At 36.0% G+C, this 20,733-nt stretch overlaps 1 protein-coding gene across 22 annotated transcripts in view; it reads left to right on the top strand.

The window, feature by feature from the left end:
• Phf14 (PHD finger protein 14) overlaps window positions 1-20,733 on the top strand; it is a 229,686-nt gene that overhangs the window by 15,815 nt on the left and 193,138 nt on the right. For all 22 annotated transcript variants that reach the window (XR_012445135.1, XM_074064662.1, XM_074064665.1 and 19 more), the window contains exon 4: window positions 1,172-1,316. Coding sequence is in view for 21 of the 22 variants with exons in the window: in XM_074064662.1 (XP_073920763.1) it covers window positions 1,172-1,316 (145 nt within the window). In the remaining variant the exon portion in view is untranslated. The remainder of the gene's footprint in view (window positions 1-1,171; window positions 1,317-20,733) is intronic.

Raw genomic sequence — 20,733 nt, 5'->3', positions numbered from 1 at the left:
TTTTGCCAAGACTGGTCTTGAACCATGATCCTCTCAGTCTCTGCCTCCTCCTGAGTAACTGGAATTATAGAAGGGAGCCGCTGCTCCTGGTTCCTTAATTATTTTCTTCTAAAAGTTTAAATTGATAGTGCAGAAGGTTTAAATCAAAACAAGTGGATTTGTTTTATCTTTTTGTACTTGTCTATTAATGTAACTTTCTCCTTTGTATTTTAATTAGCTAGGTGTCGTTTTTCAGTTTGCACTAGATGTTTCTTGACATAAACCTAATAGAATACTCTGACTCTTCTTGCAACTAATCTATCTGGATCCTTTTTAGATGATTGTTTGTACCCGTATATGCAGATAAAAGGGCCTACCCAGGCTCTTATTGATCTGTCCCTTGTAGTTTGCTAACCTTGAAACTTCTGAATCTATAGTACTTCTGGAGCATTGAGTCTGTAATTCAGACATCACATACATACTTGCTTGTATGTTTTCTTTCTTCCTTTTTTTTTTTTTTTTTGATGGTACTGTGGTTTGAACTCAAGGCCTCATGCTAGGCAGGCGCTCTACCACTTGAACTACTCTGCCAGCCCTTTTTTGTGTTGGGTACTTTTGGGATAGGGTCTTGTGAACTGTTTGCCCGGGCTGGCTTCGAACCTTGATCTTCCTGATGTTTGCCTTTTGAGTTGCTAGGATTGCAGGCATTAAACTCTGGCTCCTTGTGCTTACATGTTTTCTGAACTTCTTCCTCTTTCATATGTGTGTCTTGTCATTTCTATATAGAATTAAAAGTTCCCAAAGTGTAGGAGCTATGTCTTATACTTTAAAAATCCTTATATAAGATTAATAATTAATATAGGATTAATTGCTCCTTTCTCCTAGTGTATGGGACAAAGCAGAATGACAAAGCAGATGAGAGCTTTTTGCATGCTTGGTTTTTCATTTTATAGAGGAGAGAAAATTGTGGAACTTGTGGAGAAGTGAAAGAGGGTGCTTTAGAGTCTTTTGACGGGGAGGTGTACTTCTCAAATGTAGCCTGCCTATGTAGGCTTAGTAAGAGAATGAAGAGTGCAGCATAAATTTGGAAATACAAAAAAATAGTGTTTTAAAATAGTTTAAAATGAGAATTTTATTATAATTACCTTTGAATTGAATTTTTTTCTAATATATTTTATTATTTTAATATTAGGACTCGCTGATTCTTGAGAAGAGTCAAAACTGGAGTTCTCAGAAAATGGAGCACATTCTGATCTGCTGTGTTTGTCTTGGGGATAATAGTGAGGATGCTGATGAGATAATACAGTGTGACAATTGTGGTATTACCGTCCATGAAGGTAATTCTGCTTATTTTTCGTTTTTAGATATGGCTGAGTGGCACTGCATTTAAGTGAATAAAACCAGTTCTTTTACATTTATACTATTTTAGGGTTTTCCTACAATGTTTCATGATGTGAAACATTGATAATAATTGATAATAATTAATAATTGATAATAATTAATAATTGATAATAATACATACCAAATCTTGAGGCATGATAGATGTTGTCTCATTATGTTGCTTTGGTGGGCCTGTAACTTATGATCTTCCTGCCTCAGTCTCCCAGATAGCTAGGATTACAGAAATACATCACGGTGTCTGGCTACTTTTAGGTTTTAAATGAAATTCAGAAGTAGGAAAAAAAGTCTAGTGTTATTCCAATAGAAAGTATTATTTGAAAACTTGCACTGATGTAATTCTAATATCTGATATACAGGCTGTATTCATATTTTGTCAATTGTCCCAACATTGCCATTTCTGGCAAAATAAAAGCCAACTGTATGAATTGAATTCAGTTTTCATCTCTGTTTGGTCACCTTTAATCTGGAACAGTTTCTGAGTCTCTGTGTTTAATGCCATTGACATTTTAAAGGATATAAGACCATTTATATGTGTTTTTCCATTATTAGATTCAGGTTACATGCTGTTGACAGGAATATTATGGATATTATGTTGTGTTCTAAGTACATCATATTAAGAAGCATATAATATTTATTTATGTAGTGACTGGTGATGTTATTTTGATTACTTGTTTGAGAGAGTGTGCTCTGGTTTCTCTGTGGTAAAATTGTTTTTTTCTTAACAGTTAATTGTTTCCTGTCAGGGCCATGGCTACCACAAAGCAGTATTTCTGTGGCCTTTTAGTTCCTCTTGTCATTATGTGGAGCCATAGAGCTGAGGCTCACTGTGGTAATATGTCCCATGACTATTATTTAGTAACTTATTTTCTCAGTAATGTTTTTTAGTATCTTCTGTGTGCTTGGAACTCTATTAATTTTTGGTACATGGAATAAAAAGAATGTATAAATTGCTGACCTTACAGAGTAAGTATCAGGTAGTAATCTGGATTATGGAAAAAAATTAAGTAGGAAAATTAAGTATAGGAAATGCTATGGATGGGAGTGATTGGGTTGATTGATAGAAGTTTGCATTTCTAATAATGATAAGGTAATAGTTTAGCAGTAACCTGAAGGAAGTAAAGGAAAAAGTCATGTAAGTATTTGGGGCAGGAGCACTGCAGGCAGCGGGAGTAGAAAGTGGGAACATGCTTAGAATATTTCTAGGACCTTTTGTATGTTTTTAGTAATGAGGTCCCTCAAGAATGTTGGGTACTTTTTGGTGTTTTTGTCTCTTTTTATCTATGATTAATGCACACATTTTGGTTCCTTTTTTACTATACATAGCGGATATAGTTTTCACCCTTCTCAATTTGTTTTTCTGTATCATGTTTTCTTCAGGCATAATAAAAGTACATCATAATGAGAAATTACCATTGAACCTAGTAGAAATGTGAGGGCTATTGGCCATCTTGATCTGAGAGAATTCAAATGACAACAAAGCAAGGAAAAGTGAAAAAAGTGACTAAAGAGAAGCAGGAAGGTGGGACTGTGGCTAAAAGGGATGTGACGTTTACGGATAAATATATTTATCTGTATTTTAGATGTGTTTGTTATCAATTGTACTGGTAACAGATTCCCAGTATATAGCAGCTTAAAACAAATACTTATTACTTTACACAGTTTTGAAGGGTTAAGAACCTGGGAGCAGTTTGTTGGATAGTTCTAGAGGGTCTTCCATGAAGTTGTAGGTAAAAGCCATGGGCATGGGCTGCAGTCATGTTGGGACTTGACTGGAGCTGGAGGCTTTGCTTCTGAGCTCACTTACATAGTTGGTAGGCTTTAATTCTGTGGCTGTTGACCAGAGACCTCAGTTCCTCACTATGTTTGCTTTCCATATGTGGCTTGAATGTTTTTATGACAGGATAGTTAGCTTCAGAATGAGAGATCAAAGAGACAGAAACAGTAACAGAAGTTACTGTTTGAGACAGCTAATATCTTTTGTGACCTGATTTGTAACATGGATTTTGGCAGCCCCGGGTTGGTAAAAGAATTTACTGAGACAGAAAGTAGGATGGAGCAAAGATTTATTAGGATGCTATTGAAAAAGAATAGAATGGTGGGTAGCTATGCAAAGGAGCATAGTGTGCTGAGACAGGATTGAGAGTAGGTGTTATACCTTGGGTTAGGCCACTTTTGACTGGCTGTCTTTCTTTTTGTGGATCTTACTGATTGGTTGTCTCTTCTTTGAATCATGTTTTAAACTTTTTTTTTTGTAATGCTGGGGTTTGAACTCAGGGCCTCACACTTGCTAGGTAGGTGCACTACCACTTGAGCCATTCTATAGTCTTATTTTTGAATTGTGTATTTTTTGAGATAGGGTCTTGCTTTTGTTGCCTGAGGCTGGCCTCGAACCTCAGTCCTCCTGATCTCTGCCTCCAAGTAGTTAAGATTGCAGATGTGAGCCACTGTGCCTGGCCATGTGTTGAATTTTGTGTGTGGGATCTCTCCTGACTTTGGCCCCTCCTTCCTCATTCTACCTGTCTCTTGGTATTTTGTTCCCATCATATCTCAGTGAGGAGGGGAACCTTCCTGTATACTTCCCTCTGATAAAACAACAAAACCAATTCTGGTTTTAGTGGGGTAAAGGTCTCATTTTCTTGGAACTACTTCAAGCCACATAGGGTCAGAGATGTCCCTGACTATGTATTTGCTGTTCTGTCAGAGGATTATGGGGCAGTCTGTGAAAACATGGGTCTAATCGAATGCCAGAATAAATTTGTATGGAAACCTGGTCAAGGGAGCTAAGAGACACTGGAGGGTCAGGTGGTAGAGATGGAACCCATGTTGTAGCATCTGGAGGTGAGAAGAAACAAATCTAGTTCGCGTATTCATAGAGGTCTAAGAAAGGGCAAATCCAGGATAACCATGACCAGGTATTTTCTCATGAGAGCCATGTTCGGGTGACTTATTCTCTAAGTTGAGAGACTTGGTGTGCTTGTAATGAATGTTAGTTTGAACTTGTCCCGATCTGTTAACCCAAAAGCAGCAGCCTTTCCCAAGCATAATTCAGGTTTCTTTCTGAGTAGCAGTGAACATACCTAAAGCCCACTTATTTTGTAAGACTCAAAATTGGCTCAAGAGTCAATTTGTTTTTATATATCAGTGAGGGTTTGGGCTGGAGTATCTGAAACTGGGGTATCTCAAGTGACAGGATTTTGTAGATTAAGGAGGAAGAAATAATTCCTCCCTCTTCTGTCTCTATGCCTAGTGTAATTTTGACTCCTGTTAGCTAAGGCATGAGTTGGATACCTCTCTTGTTTCTAAGAGGTTGTGAATGTCCATACATAAGGAGGTGTACCTGGATTTTGCTGAAGTTATAGAAATAACGGATGATAGACCAGTTTTTATTCATTTGGAAGGTAGACAGGCATGGGCTTAGGGGTTAAGTAACTATGCTTATGAACCATTTCTATTTTTTTAAAATAAAATAAACAACCAAACCTTAAGATTCCATTTATAAGCCCCCAATTAGGCAGCCAGAACAACCACTTGAGTCTTAAAATGGCCATCTTTTTTGTTGTTTAGTTGCAAGTCTGAGAACTAATTCCTGAATGCCTGCATTTTCTTAGATCTGAGTGAGATAACATTACTGATTTTTTTACAGGAGACAGAAGCTTTTACATATTTGCAAAAATAACACATATAAGCGAGTATATTAATTGAGTACTCTCAGAAATTTTAGCTGCAGATTAATTATAATTTTCTGTAAGGGGTAGCAAGATGCTATGGATCTCATGCCTGCCTTCCTAGTGATATCATGGTGAAGATGGCAGCTGTAGAAGTTGGGCTGCTGGAGGAGGCACGGTGGCTCCTGCCATGGTGGCAGCAGTTCCCTGCTCCTTCCTGCCAAGTCTGCGACCACAGTTTTTTTCCAAAGGACTTTCAGATGGAATATACAGCCATGTTGCATAAATGTATAATTTTTTTTCTTTTGCTTGGGCCCCCAGAGTCCTAAGGTGATAGAACCAATTTAAGGAGCTCTCCCAAACTGGGGAAGCTTGTTTTAATTTTTGATAACCTGGAGAATGACAAAAGAATGGCAAATCTGGGAGATTTCCAGAGGAAAGAAAGCAAGGAGAAGCGTTTAATTCCTTAGGAAGTGTATTAGAATCAAGATAGGATTCATTGGACCTATTAAGAGTTTCAAACGTGGAGAAGGTCTCCATAGCAACAAATTCTGAGCCACTTTTTGAGTAGTGACAGACAAATGAGTCCTATAAGGTGGAAGGGAGAAACTACAGCTGGTTCAGGAGGGAAGAAAGAGAAGGAACTGTATAGGGTGGTGGGGTGGAACAGAAAAGAGCTGGGATCATACTAATTACAAAGAATATAGTCCAGGAATGATATGGGGGAGGATTTTCCACCAACCTAAATCTTGTTGGGGCATCTCATCGAGGGGGAAGGGGCTCAACAACGTCTGGTCTACATACTAGGACCTCCAATGACTGAGTGCAATCCTCACACAAAAGAGAGCATGCCAAAGACCGAGTATTTCTGGTGCCCAAAGTCTCTTCTGAGAGAGACTTCTCACTGAGAGAGAAGGGGCAAAACATCAATAAAGGGACAAATTGAGGTGCCTGCTCTGCAGGAGTGCTCCCACCACATCAGAGGGATCCCCAGTTGTGGTGCGACTCTCCAGGATGATAGGACCTTCGGATTGCCACTTTCAAAGTTCAAAGGATCCCTGAATGTGAAGTCAGTATGTATAATCACGTTCAGAGAAGGGGAGGGACAACGGACAAGGAGTGCTCAGTAACAGGCATTGAAACTCCTTTCTCAGGGCAGAAATAATCCTTCTGCAGGGCAAAAATGATGTCTTGAGGAGTAGATGAGAGGGTTTGAAAATAAAAGTGTGAGGAGAGGGGTAGAGTGCCCTATAAGTGCACACAGGTTTGCCAGGTACCAACTGAGTGTTGCACTGAGTGTTGGGAGTGGGGACTTGGAAATAGAGAGGACAGACTGACTCTTCACTCTTTTGGAATGCAGGCAGCAAGACCCCTTTTTCTTAATTTTTTTTTTTTTTTTTGGTTTTGCCAGAATGTTGCCCTGGCCAGACACCCACAACTTTCAGGACACATAGGTCACTCCATCAAAGAGTCTGTATAATCTAGGACTTTTATCCCTAAAGGGCGATAGGTTCTGGACACCTGGGAAGAGAAGACCTTTGGATTTCACCAGGGAGTCACCCTGGCCAGAGACCCACAATTGTGCCCAAGCTCCAGTGTGGTACTACCAAAGGTTCTCATATGAAAAGAAAGGAGTTCTCAAATTTCCCAGTATGGAGTACTAAGCTCCCCATATTAATCCTTGCACAGACCACTAATTATGTATTTTGGGAGCCTTGGGTTGGTACAAGAATTTATGAAGACAGAGAGTAAGAAGAAGCAAAAATTTATTAGGACACCATTGAAAGGGGATAGAATGGTGGACAGTTATGCAAAGGAGCATAGTGTGCTGAGATAGGGTTGAGAGTAGGTTTTATACCTTGGTTGGCCCACTTTTGACTGGCTGTCTCCCTTTTGGTGAACCTTACTGATTAGTTGTCTCTTTTCTCGGATCGTGGTTTGAATTTCACATCTGAGCTTGGCCCTTTCTTCCTCATTCCACTTGTCTCTTGGTATTTTGTTCCTGCCATGCTTTCATAGGTGGGGGACCTTCCTCCACAATTTGGGAAATATATTTTACTATTTCTGTTGTGTTCTGTGTTCACACAAACCGATCCTAGTCAAATGTATGAGGAGACATTCCAAGAGTGCAATACCAGAAAGTGCTGTTCACTGAGCGCTGTCCTAGAGGGTGCTTACCACATATGCAGAGAGAGTATAACATGTTGTGTGTTGATGGGAAGGATCAGTAGAAAGAGACAGTTGATGATATAGAAAGGAAAAGGGGTACTGTTATAAGAGCAAGAACTTAGAGTTCAAGGTTAGAGGGGTACTAAGCCAAGAGATTAATTAGGTAAGAGAAGCCATAGAAGCTGGAAGGAAAAGAGGGTATATGTGTGCAGATGGAGGTTGTTAGATGCAGTGGTTGGAGCATGCAGATGTTTTTGAAGTATTTTCTTAGTGAAATAGGCAGAAAAGCCTTTAGCAGGTAGTGAACATGAGGAGAACAGGAGTTGGACTTTAAGGGAGAGAGAGAATGGTGTAAAATAGTTACTTGGGAGGGTAAATAAAGTAAAGAAACATATTTGTAAAGTAAACCCACACACTTACATGTCTGTACCTATAGATAAATACATAGATAAATCACAGCAATAAAGGATCTCTTGATATTAGTGGTAGTGAGTTGAGAACAGCCAACAGATGTGATTATCTGTATGTCTATGCTATGGTTTGGATTTTGTTTTTCCCCAGAGGCTCATGTGCTGGAAAATTGGTCCTTAGTGTTACAGTTTTGAGGTAGTGGAATCTTTATGAAGTGAGGCCTAACTTAATGTAGTTAGGTCATGGGGGCTTAATCCTCATGAATGGATTAATGTTAATATTCTGGAGTGGGTCAGATCTTACGGGACTAGATTATGTCCCAAGAGAATGAGTTGTTAGAAAGTAAGTTCTGCTCTCAGCTCAGTTTCTTTGTATATTTGTCCATTCTGCATATGACTGTGTCCCCTTCTAGTTCTCTGCCATGTTGTGACATAGGGGATCCTTACTAGGACTCCAGTGCTAGGCTGTTTTGCTGCTTCAGCCATCAGAATCATGAAGCAACTTCTTTACTTAATATATTGACCAGTATCAGATATTCTGTTATAGCAACACCAGTTAGACTAAGACAGTGTTTGTTTTTCTCAGGTATGGTTCAGATCCCAGGAGCAGATACAGAGTAAGGAAACATCAAAAGTAGCAGTGATTCTGCCTGTGTTTGTTGTATTGCTCACCACCGGTGATTATGAACATGTAATCCCTGCTTATATCCCTGAATGTCATTGCTGATGTGCAGTGCAGGAATGACCATTGCTGTTAGGATCAGTGACTTCTCTTATGTTCAGGGTACTCTCTCTACTTGCTTATCTTTATTTCACTGTCTGCTGAGGGTCTTCTGTTTTGAACTTGTGTGTTGATATGGGGTAATCCCACAATCTGTGCTGCCCATGTAACTGGGATTACAAATGTGAGTCCCTGTGCTGCACCCAGCCATTTGTATGTTGATTTTATATCCTATTACTTTAGTGAATTTATTTATTACTTCTAATAGTCCTTAGATTTTTCTATGTATAGAATCATCTGCAAATGAAGATAATCTGACTTCCACCTTTCCTATTTGTATTCCTTCATTTCTTTCTCTTGCCTAATTGTTCTGGCTAAAATTTCTAGTACTATAATGAATAAAAGCAGTGACATCCATGTCTTGTTCCTGATCTGAGAGGAAATGCTTTCAGTTTTTCTGCATGCTGCATGATGTTGACTGTGAGTTTGTCATGTATAGTCTTTATTATATTGATATATGATCTTTCTATACCTAATTTATTTAAGGATTTTATCATGAAGGGATGTTAAATTATATCACATGATTTTGCTGCAACTATTGAGATAGTCATGATTTTTATCATGCATTCTATTGATGTAGTAATGTATTATGTTTATTGATACTTATTTGCATTTGTTGAATCATCATTGCATCCCTGGAATGAAACCAACTTTATTATGGTATATTAACTTTTTGATGTGCTGTTTATTTTAGTTGTTAGTATTTTGTTGAAGGTTTCTGTATCTGTGTTCATGACTTGAAGTATTTTGTTGAGGATTTTTGCATCTATGTTTGTCAGGCATATTGGTTTATAGTTTTCTGTTTTTTGTTGCATCCTTGTCAGGTTTTGGTGATAGGGTAATCCTGGCTTCATAGAAAGAATTTTGAAGGGTTTTCTCCCTTCCAATTTTATGGAACAGTTTGAGAAACACTGGTGTTTTTAGCTCCTTAAATGTTTGATAAAATTCAGCAGTGAAACCATCTGGTCCTGGGTTTTCTTTTGTTGGGAGACTTTTTATTATTTGCTCTTGATTTCCAGTTTAATTACAATATGATCACAAAACATACAGAATAGTACTTAAGTTTTTAAAAAAATTTGTTAAGACTTATTTTGTGGCCTAATTTATGGTTTGTTCTAGAGAAAGCTCCCTGTGCCGAACAGGATGTGTACTCTGCAGCTATTGAGATGGAATGTTCTAAATCTGTTTAGTCCACCTGATCTGTAGTGCAGTTTAACTGATGTTTCTTTGTTGATTTTTTTTTCTGCATGATCTGTCCATTGGTAGAGTGTTATATTTATATCTTTCACTATTACTGAATTATAACCTATTTCTCCCTTTAGGTTTAATTGTGTTAGTTTTATAAAATTGGATACTCTGACACTAACTAGGAGCATATAGATGTACACACATTGATGCATTTTTCATAAACTTAGTAAATTAATGACTAAAAATTACTAAAGTGTCAGTAAACACATCAAAGGTGATATTTGGGCCCTGTTTAATATAATTTCCTTTTTGTCCTACTGACTAGTTCATAAAATTTTAGTTACCACAGAGTGGTATGCTTAAGAAGGGTTTGACATATGTGTGCTCTTGAATTTCTTTTCAGGTTTTATTTAGTAATATTTAGATGGTGACAGTAAGAAATTATGTTGATTAGTAGATCCATAAGGAATTTCTTCCTTTCCTATCAGCTTTATATCAATTTTGTCTCCTAATGGAAAACGTTAAAAACACAAACCCTGCTTTGGTTTATTTTGGCTATTTGGTTAAATTTCTCTTGGGAAAGAGTAGTAATGATAATTCACGATTCAAAACTGACAGCCTGATCAGTGTATGTATATATTTCCTGCAACCCTTTTGAGTTACTTGCCAGTCCATGTTATGTAGTGCATGAGCTGAAAAAATGAAAAGAAATAATATGCCACCTGATATATGTAGTTTGATTTTTCTTATTGTTGTTTCTGTCTAAGCACTTTATGGTCTTATTTCCTTTTTAATTTTAATTTTGTGTTCTTTCCTTTAGAGTGTAGGCAAGCAGTTAATTCTTTACTGTCTTATCCCAATAGCAGCTTTTGTGACTAATTATTTTAAGGTCCCTCTCACTATCTAAACTGCTGCTGCAGCTAAAGTAAGTAAGATTCTAAAGATATTCCAGACCCTAATCTTTTAATTTGAATGTCATTCTTACCTGTTTTGACTACTTAGGTAGTCAAAGTGGGATTTATGATCAACAATATTGAGCAATAGTATCTCTAACCCAAGAGCTTGTTAGAAATGCTGTGTCATAGACCACATACTGGATTTTCTAACCCAGAATCTGCATTTTAACAAGATTTCTAGGTGTTTTATATGTACATTAATTGGCCTGTGAGCTCCATGGATAATGTAAAGGAATAGCTCTGCAGTGTTTATCTAAAATGTAAGGTTTTTCAAGAGCTCCGTAGGCCACATTATTCAGAAGGAGGCCAGCAAAGTAGTCTCATATATTCTTTTTTTATAAGAGTATTTTGTAGAAGTTCCTACAGTAACATACATAGTCATCTGGGAGCTGTCCTTTGGACTCCAAGGACTCCCTCTATTTTCACTCCTTACCCCATCCACAAGGCGTCAGCTTAGGTATAAACAACAAGAACTGTTCTAACTGGCTGTAAGGAGTCACCTTACATGGAAGCTTTATCCTGCATAGGAGTCAACATCTTTTAGCAGTTCCATAGTCATATATGCCATGAACATGTCCCACTAGAGTCACTACATGTAGGGAATCTCAAATTAGGTGTTCTTCTGCAACCTCCCTCAGTAAGGTGGTGGTGAATTTAGAGTGCTGGGCAAAAGGCAGGGAAGCAAAAGTCACCAAGGACAACTCCCAGTTGAGTGGCTGCTATTAATGTGACAGTTTATTTATATATAAAATATTTAAATCTTTTAGTGGGTTTTTTTTTTTTTGTTGTTGTTGTTGTTAGTTTTAGTTCCTGATTCTGGCTTACTTTCAGATTTCCCTGATATCTCCTCCTACTCTATCCTGCTTCAGTTTTACCGTATGCAGTATTTCTAGGTAACAGTTGATATTTTGCTTTCTAATGACAATAGCTACTGTTTATTATCTATTCTCAATGAAAGTAAATTCAGTGTTTAGAATTTTTTTTCTCCTTTACTGGACTTCTCTATTATCTTTCAGTCTTAGGGCCTATCAGCATTTCTGGCTTTTTAGTATGTTTTGTTCCTCTAATCCTGTTATCTCCTAGGGAGGAAGAGAGATTTGGAGGATGCAGCTTTATTTGATGTAAGCATTATTATTTAAGTGATAGATCTTTATCTAGCTTTATCTATCTTAAGTCTGTAAATATTTAAATGTAAGACTTTGTGCTAGGAAACTGAGGGAAGAAGAAATATAGTCCTGCTATCTCATTATATTCTTCTAGGGATGCTAAGAAATGCACATAAATAAGAACAAAGAATACAACTTTGTAAGTGAATTTTAGATTCTGTGCTATGGGTATATCTTTTAAGAGAATGGTCAGGCAGATGAAACTCTGAAAGTTAAAAGAACCGATTTGGTGGCAGAAATGGAAAATGCTATAGTGTTTCTATGTATTTATTTTCCTGATAGCACATAGGTAAGCTAATGCAACATACTTTATTGGGGAAAAATAGGTGACCCATGTATTAATATCATATTCTCTTTTGATATGCAAACAATAGGCTCCCAATTCTTGCTCTAAATTACTTATTTCTGAATATATTACACATACTGTAGTTCATTGATTTTAAGTTCTGTGAAATTTTAAGGCATTTATAGTTTTAACCATCTTTTATGCTAGTAAATTAATTTTTAGGCTGTTAATGAAACTTTCTCTTTGTACTTAGGAATCACTTTTTTTTTTTTTTCCTGCAGCACTCAGGGTTGAACTCAGGGCTTCACGTTTGCTAGGCAGGCACTCTACTACTACTTGAACCACTCTGTCAACCTTTCTTACATTGGTTATTTATTTTGAGATGGGGTCTTGCTTTATGTCTGGGCTGGCCTGGGCTGCAATCCCCCTATTTGTGCTTCTCTGTGTAGCTGGGATGATGGGTACGCTCCAGTATTTCTCTCCATTGGTTGAGGTGGAGTCTTGCTAACTTTTGCCCAGGCTGGCCTTGAACTATCAACCTCCTGCTTTCTGCCTGTCAAGTAGCTATGATTATATGGGTTGAGCCACTGTGCCTAGCATTTTTCATGTTCTTCATAAAAATAAGCTTATTTAAGCAGAGATAACTCTGTAGAAACAAATTTTGATTCTTGTGAAAAATCTTTTCAGCATGGATTCATTAATATTACTTTTAGAAATGAAAGAAAAGCAACTTAGAAGTATTTTATTTATTCATAAAATAGATACAATCTGATTTATAAAGAGAAGTTGAAATGGAACCTGATGAATTTGGGAATAGTTCTTCTAGAAAGACATCCACAAAGTGGTTATACCAAATAAGAAATAGTCTTTGAAATGTAATATTTTAAATGGCTCCACATTGTCATCTTTTGCAGTTATTTTAATTCATGCTGCCAGTTGATTGATCTTGTTGCTATTCCACATTCTTACCAGCATTTGGTGTTGCCCATGATTTGGTGTTTGGCCAATCTAAGAGGTAGATAGATCCCCTAATAACATATGACTTGGAACCCCATTTCATATGCTTATTTGCCATTTGTGTATCTTCCTTGGAATGGTGTTTATTTGAATCTGTTTCCCATTATTATTTGGATTTTTCATGATCTTGAGTTTGAAGAGTTCTTTGTATATTTTAGATAACAGTTCTGTATCAGATAAGTCTTTTGGAAATATTTTCTTGCCATGTGTGGTTTCATTGTCTTGACAATGTCTTTTGCAGAACAGCAGTTTTACATTTTAATGAAGTCCATTTTATGAACAGTTTCTTTCATGGATCCTGCCTTTGATATTATACCTGAAAAGTCACCACCATACCAAAGAACATCCAAATATTCTCTCCCATGTTATTTTCTAGCAGTTTTATAATTCTGAATTTTACATTTGGGTCTATGATCTGTGAGGTTTTGTTTGTTTTTTTTTTTTTTTGGAGACATCTTGTGGTAGCCCAGGCTGGCCTCAAGGTTGAGATCCTCCTACCTGAGTCTTTAGAGTGCTGCCATGCTTGCCTTGATGATCTATTTTTTGAGTTAATTTTTGCTAAGGGTAAAAGTTCTATCTTTGGATTCATTTTTGTGCATTTTTATGTATCTCTAGGAGTCCAGTCACCATTTGAAAAAACTTATCTGCTCAGTGTATTGCTATCATTTGTTTGTTGGAAATCTATTGACTGTGTATATGGTCTGTTTATAGGCTTTGTTCCATTTTCTTTGTTTCTATTCATCTATTTTTTTATCGCTATGACATTGTCTTAATTGCAGTAGCTTTTGTTTGTTTGTTTGTTTGTATTTTTAAGATAAGTTCTGACTGTGTAGTGCAGGCTTGTCTCAAATTCCTGATCCTCCTGCCTCAACCTTCCAAGTGCTGGGATTACAAGTGTGAACCACCATGCACAGCTTAATTGGTATAGATTTATTGTCCTTTTTGAAGTTGGTAGTGTCAATCTTCTGACTGTTCTTTTCTTTTAATATTTGTATTGGTTCCTCTTCATCTTTTGTCTTCACATAAACTGTAGAATTAGTTTGTTATTAACCACAAAACGACTTCTTGGAAATTTGATTGGGATTGCATTGAGTCTGCTGATTAGGTTGGCAGGAACTTACATCTTGACGATAATGAGCTTCCTATCTATGAGCACCGAATATCTTTGATCGATTGATTTATTGATTGGGATACTGGAGTTTGAACTCAAGGCCTACATCTTCAGCCACTCCACCAGCGCTTTTTTGTGATGGATTTTTTTCAAGATGGGGTCTTGCACACTGCCCTGGCTGGCCTCAAACCGAGATTCTCCTGATCTCTTTCTCCTGAGTAGATAGGATTGCAGGCGTGAGCCACTGCCACCCAGCATTCTTTTGTTTAGTTCGTTGATTTAATTAGAGGTTTGTATTTTCTTTATATGTGTCTCAGAATTTTGTTAGATTTATACTTGCATATTTTATTTTTGGCTGCTAATGTAAATGGTGTTGTGTTTTTAATTTCAAATGTCACTCGTTCATTGCTGGTATACATTTAATCTATTGCCTTTTGTATATGAGCCTGTATCCTTCAGTTTTGCAGTAATCACTTAGTAGTTGCAGGAGACTTTTTTCTTTTTCTTTTCCTTTTTTCCTTCTTTCCTTGCTTCCTCCCTTCTTCCCTCCTTCCTTCTCTCCTTCCTTTCTTTCTTGCCCATTCTTCCAGATTTTCTACAGAACAATCATATTATCTGAAAACTAAGGGAAATCTAAAAACTATGATAATTATATTTCTTCCTTCCCAATGTGTATACCTTTTATCACCCTTTCTTGTCTTTTTATATTACCTGATGTTGCAAAGCAGTAGTGAGAGAAGACATTCTTGCCTTGTTCCTGATTATAGTGAAAAAGCCTCTCATTTTCCACTATCATATTAGCTATAGGTTATGTTTTTGGTTTTTTGGTGGGACTGGAGTTTGAATTCAGGGCTTTGAGCTTGAGAGCTGTAGGTTTTTGAAGATGTGGGAAACTTCTAAATTGTCAACATAAAGTATGATGCTGGGGTAGTTTTTTTTTGAAGATAGTCTTTGAAAATTTTTATTATTATATTATTGTTGTACTGGGGGCACATTGTGACATTTTACAAAAGTGCTTACACTATATCTTAGTCAAATTCACACCTTCCATCTTTCTCCTTTTTCCCCTCTTCTTAGAACAGTTTCAACAGGTCTCATTTTTACATTTTTACATATGGACATAATATTTTCGCCATATTCACTCTACTTCACCCTTTCCCTCCTCCCACTGGTACCAACCCCCCAGACAGGACTCATTTTCCTGTCCTTTGATTTTGAAAAAAGTCATTTCTGTTTGTTTACACTTGGAATTTCAATGTCACATTTCCATGTATATGTATATTATATACAAAATTAGGTCATCTCCTCCATTTTTCCCCTTTGTTCCTTAGTCCCTCTTATGGTGATTTTAATAGGTTAAAAAATGCTATATTCATTCTTGTTTAGAAAGTACATCAACCATATTCACCTTCTTTACTTCCCGTTTTTACCCTCCCCCTTTCTTTTGTGCCATATCCTCAATGTGACCTGTTTTTCATTGTCCTTTGTTGTGTAGATGTCTGTCGGTTATTCAGTGGGATTTTTGCCTTGGTATTATACCTGTTCATGCATTTGTGCTTAAGTCAATGTACCCCCTCTCCACTGTACTTCCTCACCCTTTTCTCTCTTATCCTGTGTTGTTCAGTTTTCAGCATGTTTCATGGGGTTTTCTTCCTACACAGATGTGATGCATTTCATTATTATTTGCCTTCTTTCTCCTTTTCTTGAAGATATTCTTTACGTGCTATTGAGGAAGGTACTCTTTGTTCCTGATTTGCTGAGTTTTTTCTAAAATTATGAATGGGTGTTAGATTTTTGCTCAGAACTGTTTCTGCATTTACTGATATGCTCATGTGGGTTTTGTTTTTTAGCCTGTTCATGTTATGCTTTACATTAGCTGGTATTCTGATATTGAGCCAGCCTTGTATATTTGGAATAAATCCTACTTGGTTATGGTTTATAATTCTTTTTATGCACTGTAGACTCAGATTTCTAGAGGATTTTTGCATCTATGTTCATGAGATTTACTGATATATAATTTCTTTTCTTGAAATATCTTTATCTGGTTTTGTTGCTAGCTTAATATTGTCCTTAATTCCCCTCTTTGTCTATGTTCTCAGAGAGGTTGAAGAGAATTGGTATAGTTTTTCTTTAAATATTTCATGGGATTCACCAGCCCATTTGGACCTAGTGCTTTCAGTTTTAGAGGGTTATTAATTGTTGATTCAACTTCTTTGTTAGTTATAATTCCAATATGATATCTTTTCAAAAAACTAGGGTTGTTTTGATTTACTTTATTGTTTTCTGGGTTTTTTTGTTTTAGTTTTTTTTTTGAAGTACTAGGCTTTGAGCTCAGGACCTTGTGCTTGCTAGGCAGGTGCTGTACCACTTGAGCTACACAACTAGTCTTTTTTTGCTTTTAGATATTTTTCAGGAATTAGTAATGCTAATTTCTTCCAAATGTTTAAAGTGACAGACTTCCATAATGTAATTCAGATATGCAGCTTTCTCTTAAATATCTTGTGGTTAATCAATATGAGATTCTTGAATGCTTTATTTAGAGAAAATTGTCCACTATAATATAGAAATATTAAATAAAATATTAAATAAAATAGAACAGAGTAGACAGAAACACTACAGTTGCTGTGCAAATTAACATGGGGTTTCCGCTGATAAAAGCATTGTCAGTTGAAAATATGGTAATTTGAAAAGGCACCAAATGCATTCATTCTACATCATAGTCTAGCAACACAGTACACTGTAGAACATTAATTGTGGCATATTGCTATGGCCTGTGAAAGTATCAAAAACTTGAAGGATGGTTTCTAATAAATGTGTATGGATTTTGTACCATAGTAAAGTGGAAATGTTGTCAAAATAATTATTAGTCGGGAACTGACTATAGTCCTTATATCCAGACAGCCATAATGTTTTGATGCTATGCATTTTCTCTTATCTTTTTTCTTCATTTTTTAAAAATAAGTAATTACAAGTAAGAGAAGTTTTTGAGATTTGCTAAAAGATAGTATTTCAAATGTTGGATGTTAAATGCATAATTGTAATTATGTTCTAGAGAACTCACTTCACCTAAATGTAGTTAAATCTCTTCTCTTTGAAATTTGAGGGCTGCACTCTGTCACTACTATAAACACCTTTGCTACAGGGTCTTGTAACTGACTTGTAATAGCAAGGTACTCCGGAGTGTGATGTCATTTATCCTGACATACTGATTGCAGTGTGTCTGAAATACAGTGTCAGCTGTATCTCATAGTGCATGACAGAACATTATGTAGTACACTTACCAGCAGTTGCCCTCAAATTTAGTTGCTATGTGTTAAATGTGGTAAAGGCTACCAGAAGATGTTCCTCCCCATTTGTTTGTTTGCTTATTTATTTTAAGTAATTCTGTTTGTCTTGCTCTAGACTGCTTTTATTTTGTAGTGTATGTAAAAATATATCCTCATGAGCATGTATGAGGTATTAGATTATGCCCAAGTTGAGTATGTTCAATGGACTTTATAAATCATTGGACAGTTTGGTTCTTTTAGGTTTTAAGATATCTTTTTGACAGGTATAGTACATGTTATAGGTACTTTAAACAATATTACTTATTTAAAATATTGGCAGTTATTGGTTTTATAGTCAAAATTCTAGTGATAATGTTAAAATATCGAACAGGTATTATACATTTTTAAAGGCTAACTTTCGTGTCCCTGTTTTTTCTTTAGGGGAAGAAGTTGTTTTTTTTTTTATGTCTTTTCTTTTTTGGTGCTGGGATCGAACCCAGGGTCTCACGCATGCTAGGCAAGCGCTGTACCACCGAGCTACATCCCAGCCCTGTTTTTTCTTTATAAATTAAGAAATATTAAGATAAATATTATTAAATACAAATTGTAGATAAGGTTATTAAGCCTTAGTGATTCAGTGTGTCCAAAGTTACATAGCTAGAAGGCAGAAGACTGCACATCTTTTGGTGCCTGTGGAAAGCTGAGTAGGGAAAATTTCCATTGACTTGGATCATCCAGCCCTTTGTAAAACTCAAGACAATTATGAATGCATTTTCATCATTTTTTCCTTAAATCTGGTTTGTGTAGATTGCATATGTTATTCGGAGATTGTTTCTAGTTACACAGAAACATGTTTTTTATGTTTACTCATTTGAAACAGTTAACATATGTTTATAAATTTTTTATTTTACATGTTGAAAAATAAACATTTCATTTTCATTTACATATGAAAAAAATCTTTTTCATACTCAAATTTTGTATGGAAGAATAAAGATTTTGAACTGTATTTGGGATTAAGGTAGATGTAAAGTACTAGAATTTTGGTTTAGAGCTCAGTGAACCTAACCGTTATGGCAGAGAAATTTGGAAAAAGTGGCAGGTGAAAGTGGCAGTAAAACCTCTGTAATAGTATGATGCAGTGTGGGACATTTTTCCAGGGGCAATGAGGCTGGAGAAGAAATTCTTATATACTTGTTGACTGTTCCTTGAGCTTGCACAATACCAGCAGTTTGGGTTATTGAGGATGAGTGTCCTGGGAGTGTAGCTCAGAAATCATTCCTAAGGTTGGTTGTAGGTGTTTTAAAACTGTGCAGATGTTTGCCATGTGTATGGTATATTTTTAAAAATAGAGTTGAAATTTTGCTTTATTCCAAACACGTGAACTATGCTAGTGGAGTAGTTCAAGCAGTAAGAGTGCCTGCCAGCATGAGTGAGGCCCTGAGTCCAAACAAGTAAACTGCTGTGATTTGTCCTGATTTTGCTGAATGAAGTTAATAAATTTGATTTCCCCTTGGGGGATTTATTATCTTGGTAATTGCTTACTAGATTGTATGTAGTTTGAACAAATTTGCTTTATAGGAACATTATTTTGTAAAGAAAATAGATTTCCCCGTAGTATTGTACAGCACATTGAGAAAATAGAGTGACTATGTTTATTTTTTTGTTTTATGAGTTTTCTTTGAATACATGTTGCTTAGTGTTCTTTTATTGGTGACAATAACTGCTCCCAAGAAGAAATTATAAATCCTTCACTTTTGTGATTTCATATTTAAAAAGTTCATATCTAAACAGAAGTGATGGGGGGGGGTGGCCCAAATAATGTATACACATGTAAGTAAGTGTAAAAATGATAAAATAAAATTAAAATAAAAAAGAAGTGATAAATGCAGTGATTGCCAACTACAATAGAATATTATTAATGAGTTTTGATTCTTCTGCTTTCTTGTGTGCTATAATCTAGTTTCTTTATAATCTTTTCTTTGGCATTCTTTTATATGACTTTTAGATTAAAGTTCACTATTGTAAAACTTTCAGATAGTATCAGGATAGCAGTGATTAAGGATTTGCTTGAGACAGCTTATATAAGTCACAATTGCACAATAGCTCTTTTACTTTCTGCCTATTAGGTCATTTAACTCACCTAAGTTAAGTAATAGTAGTGTATGAATAAAATGCATAAATATTGACCAATACTGATACCTAGTGCATTGCTGTTGGTGATTTTAAATTATTTTCTAGTTTCATGTTACTCATTTTCTTTCTTCAGGTTGATTTGTTTGACTCAGTATTTATGTAATTATTTATTTTAATTTAGATACTATTTGATGGTTGTGAGAGGTCATTCTTCATTTTAGGCTCCCATTACCTGTTTAATATATAGTGAGGTCAAATAATCCCCGATCTTACTTTGGATGCATATAAATTTACCAATGTGGTTAAACCTTCTGAGGGACCTTAGAATTTGGGTTCTCCTTTGAATTTGGCTCTGAAACTATCCTCTTAGAATAAGTCTGGTCAAAAGTATCCTGGGATGGTTGATACTTGGTTATATTTAGAAGTGACTCATTTTGAGAGGTAATAAATGTGTCTTAGAAAATTGAAGAAATGCCCCATCTTGTGTAAAGGTGATGAGGACTATAATTAAATTACAGTCTATTTCATTACTATTTATGCATTAAATTATTTTCCTGAAAGAGGTTTTAACATAAAGGTAGTAGCTTTCTTTTTAAAAGAAGAAAAATTGGATAATGTGAAGTTGGTGTGTTTCCTGGACCATTTGGAGAAAAGGAAAGCTGTGTAGGAGTGCATGACTGCAGTCTTTACAGACACACTCTTTATTTGAAGACATCAGTAGTTCAGCATGTTTTTTTTTTTTTTTTAAGTAGTCCAATAAAGTTATCTCTTAAACACTCAGTTTTCCTTTACTGGACTCCATATTTATCAGTGCTTTGTGGGTACCAATGCAGAAATTGATGCTGAGAATTATTCAGGATAAGAAATTATTAGTGAGCTCGATTGGTTTGTCAGGCACTAGGAACCTCATCAGTGCTGTTTATGGACGGGATTACATTTGGGGAATTTCAGTGGTCTTACTAAGATGTTAGCAAGGAGGGCCTGAATCAAATTCTAGTTGGCTTACATTTTTGACACCTTACCTACTCTTTTATTTTAAGTTCAAAACCAAGAGAATTTTTTTTGTTTTTATAAAATTTTTTTTGACAGATGTGGAAGCCCAAGTAATGATTTGAGATGTGTGTATTTAAGTTAATAAGGAAACTTCTTGATTTTGATAACTGAAAGGTACTGAATTGAAATTTATCATATCCTACTCTAAAATG

Source organism: Castor canadensis, chromosome 2 (genome assembly GCF_047511655.1).
Source record: "Castor canadensis chromosome 2, mCasCan1.hap1v2, whole genome shotgun sequence".
In the NCBI taxonomy this organism is placed as follows: Eukaryota; Metazoa; Chordata; class Mammalia; order Rodentia; family Castoridae; genus Castor; species Castor canadensis.
Note: the sequence above shows the minus strand (reverse complement) of the source record. Positions and strands in the feature narration are given on the sequence as shown.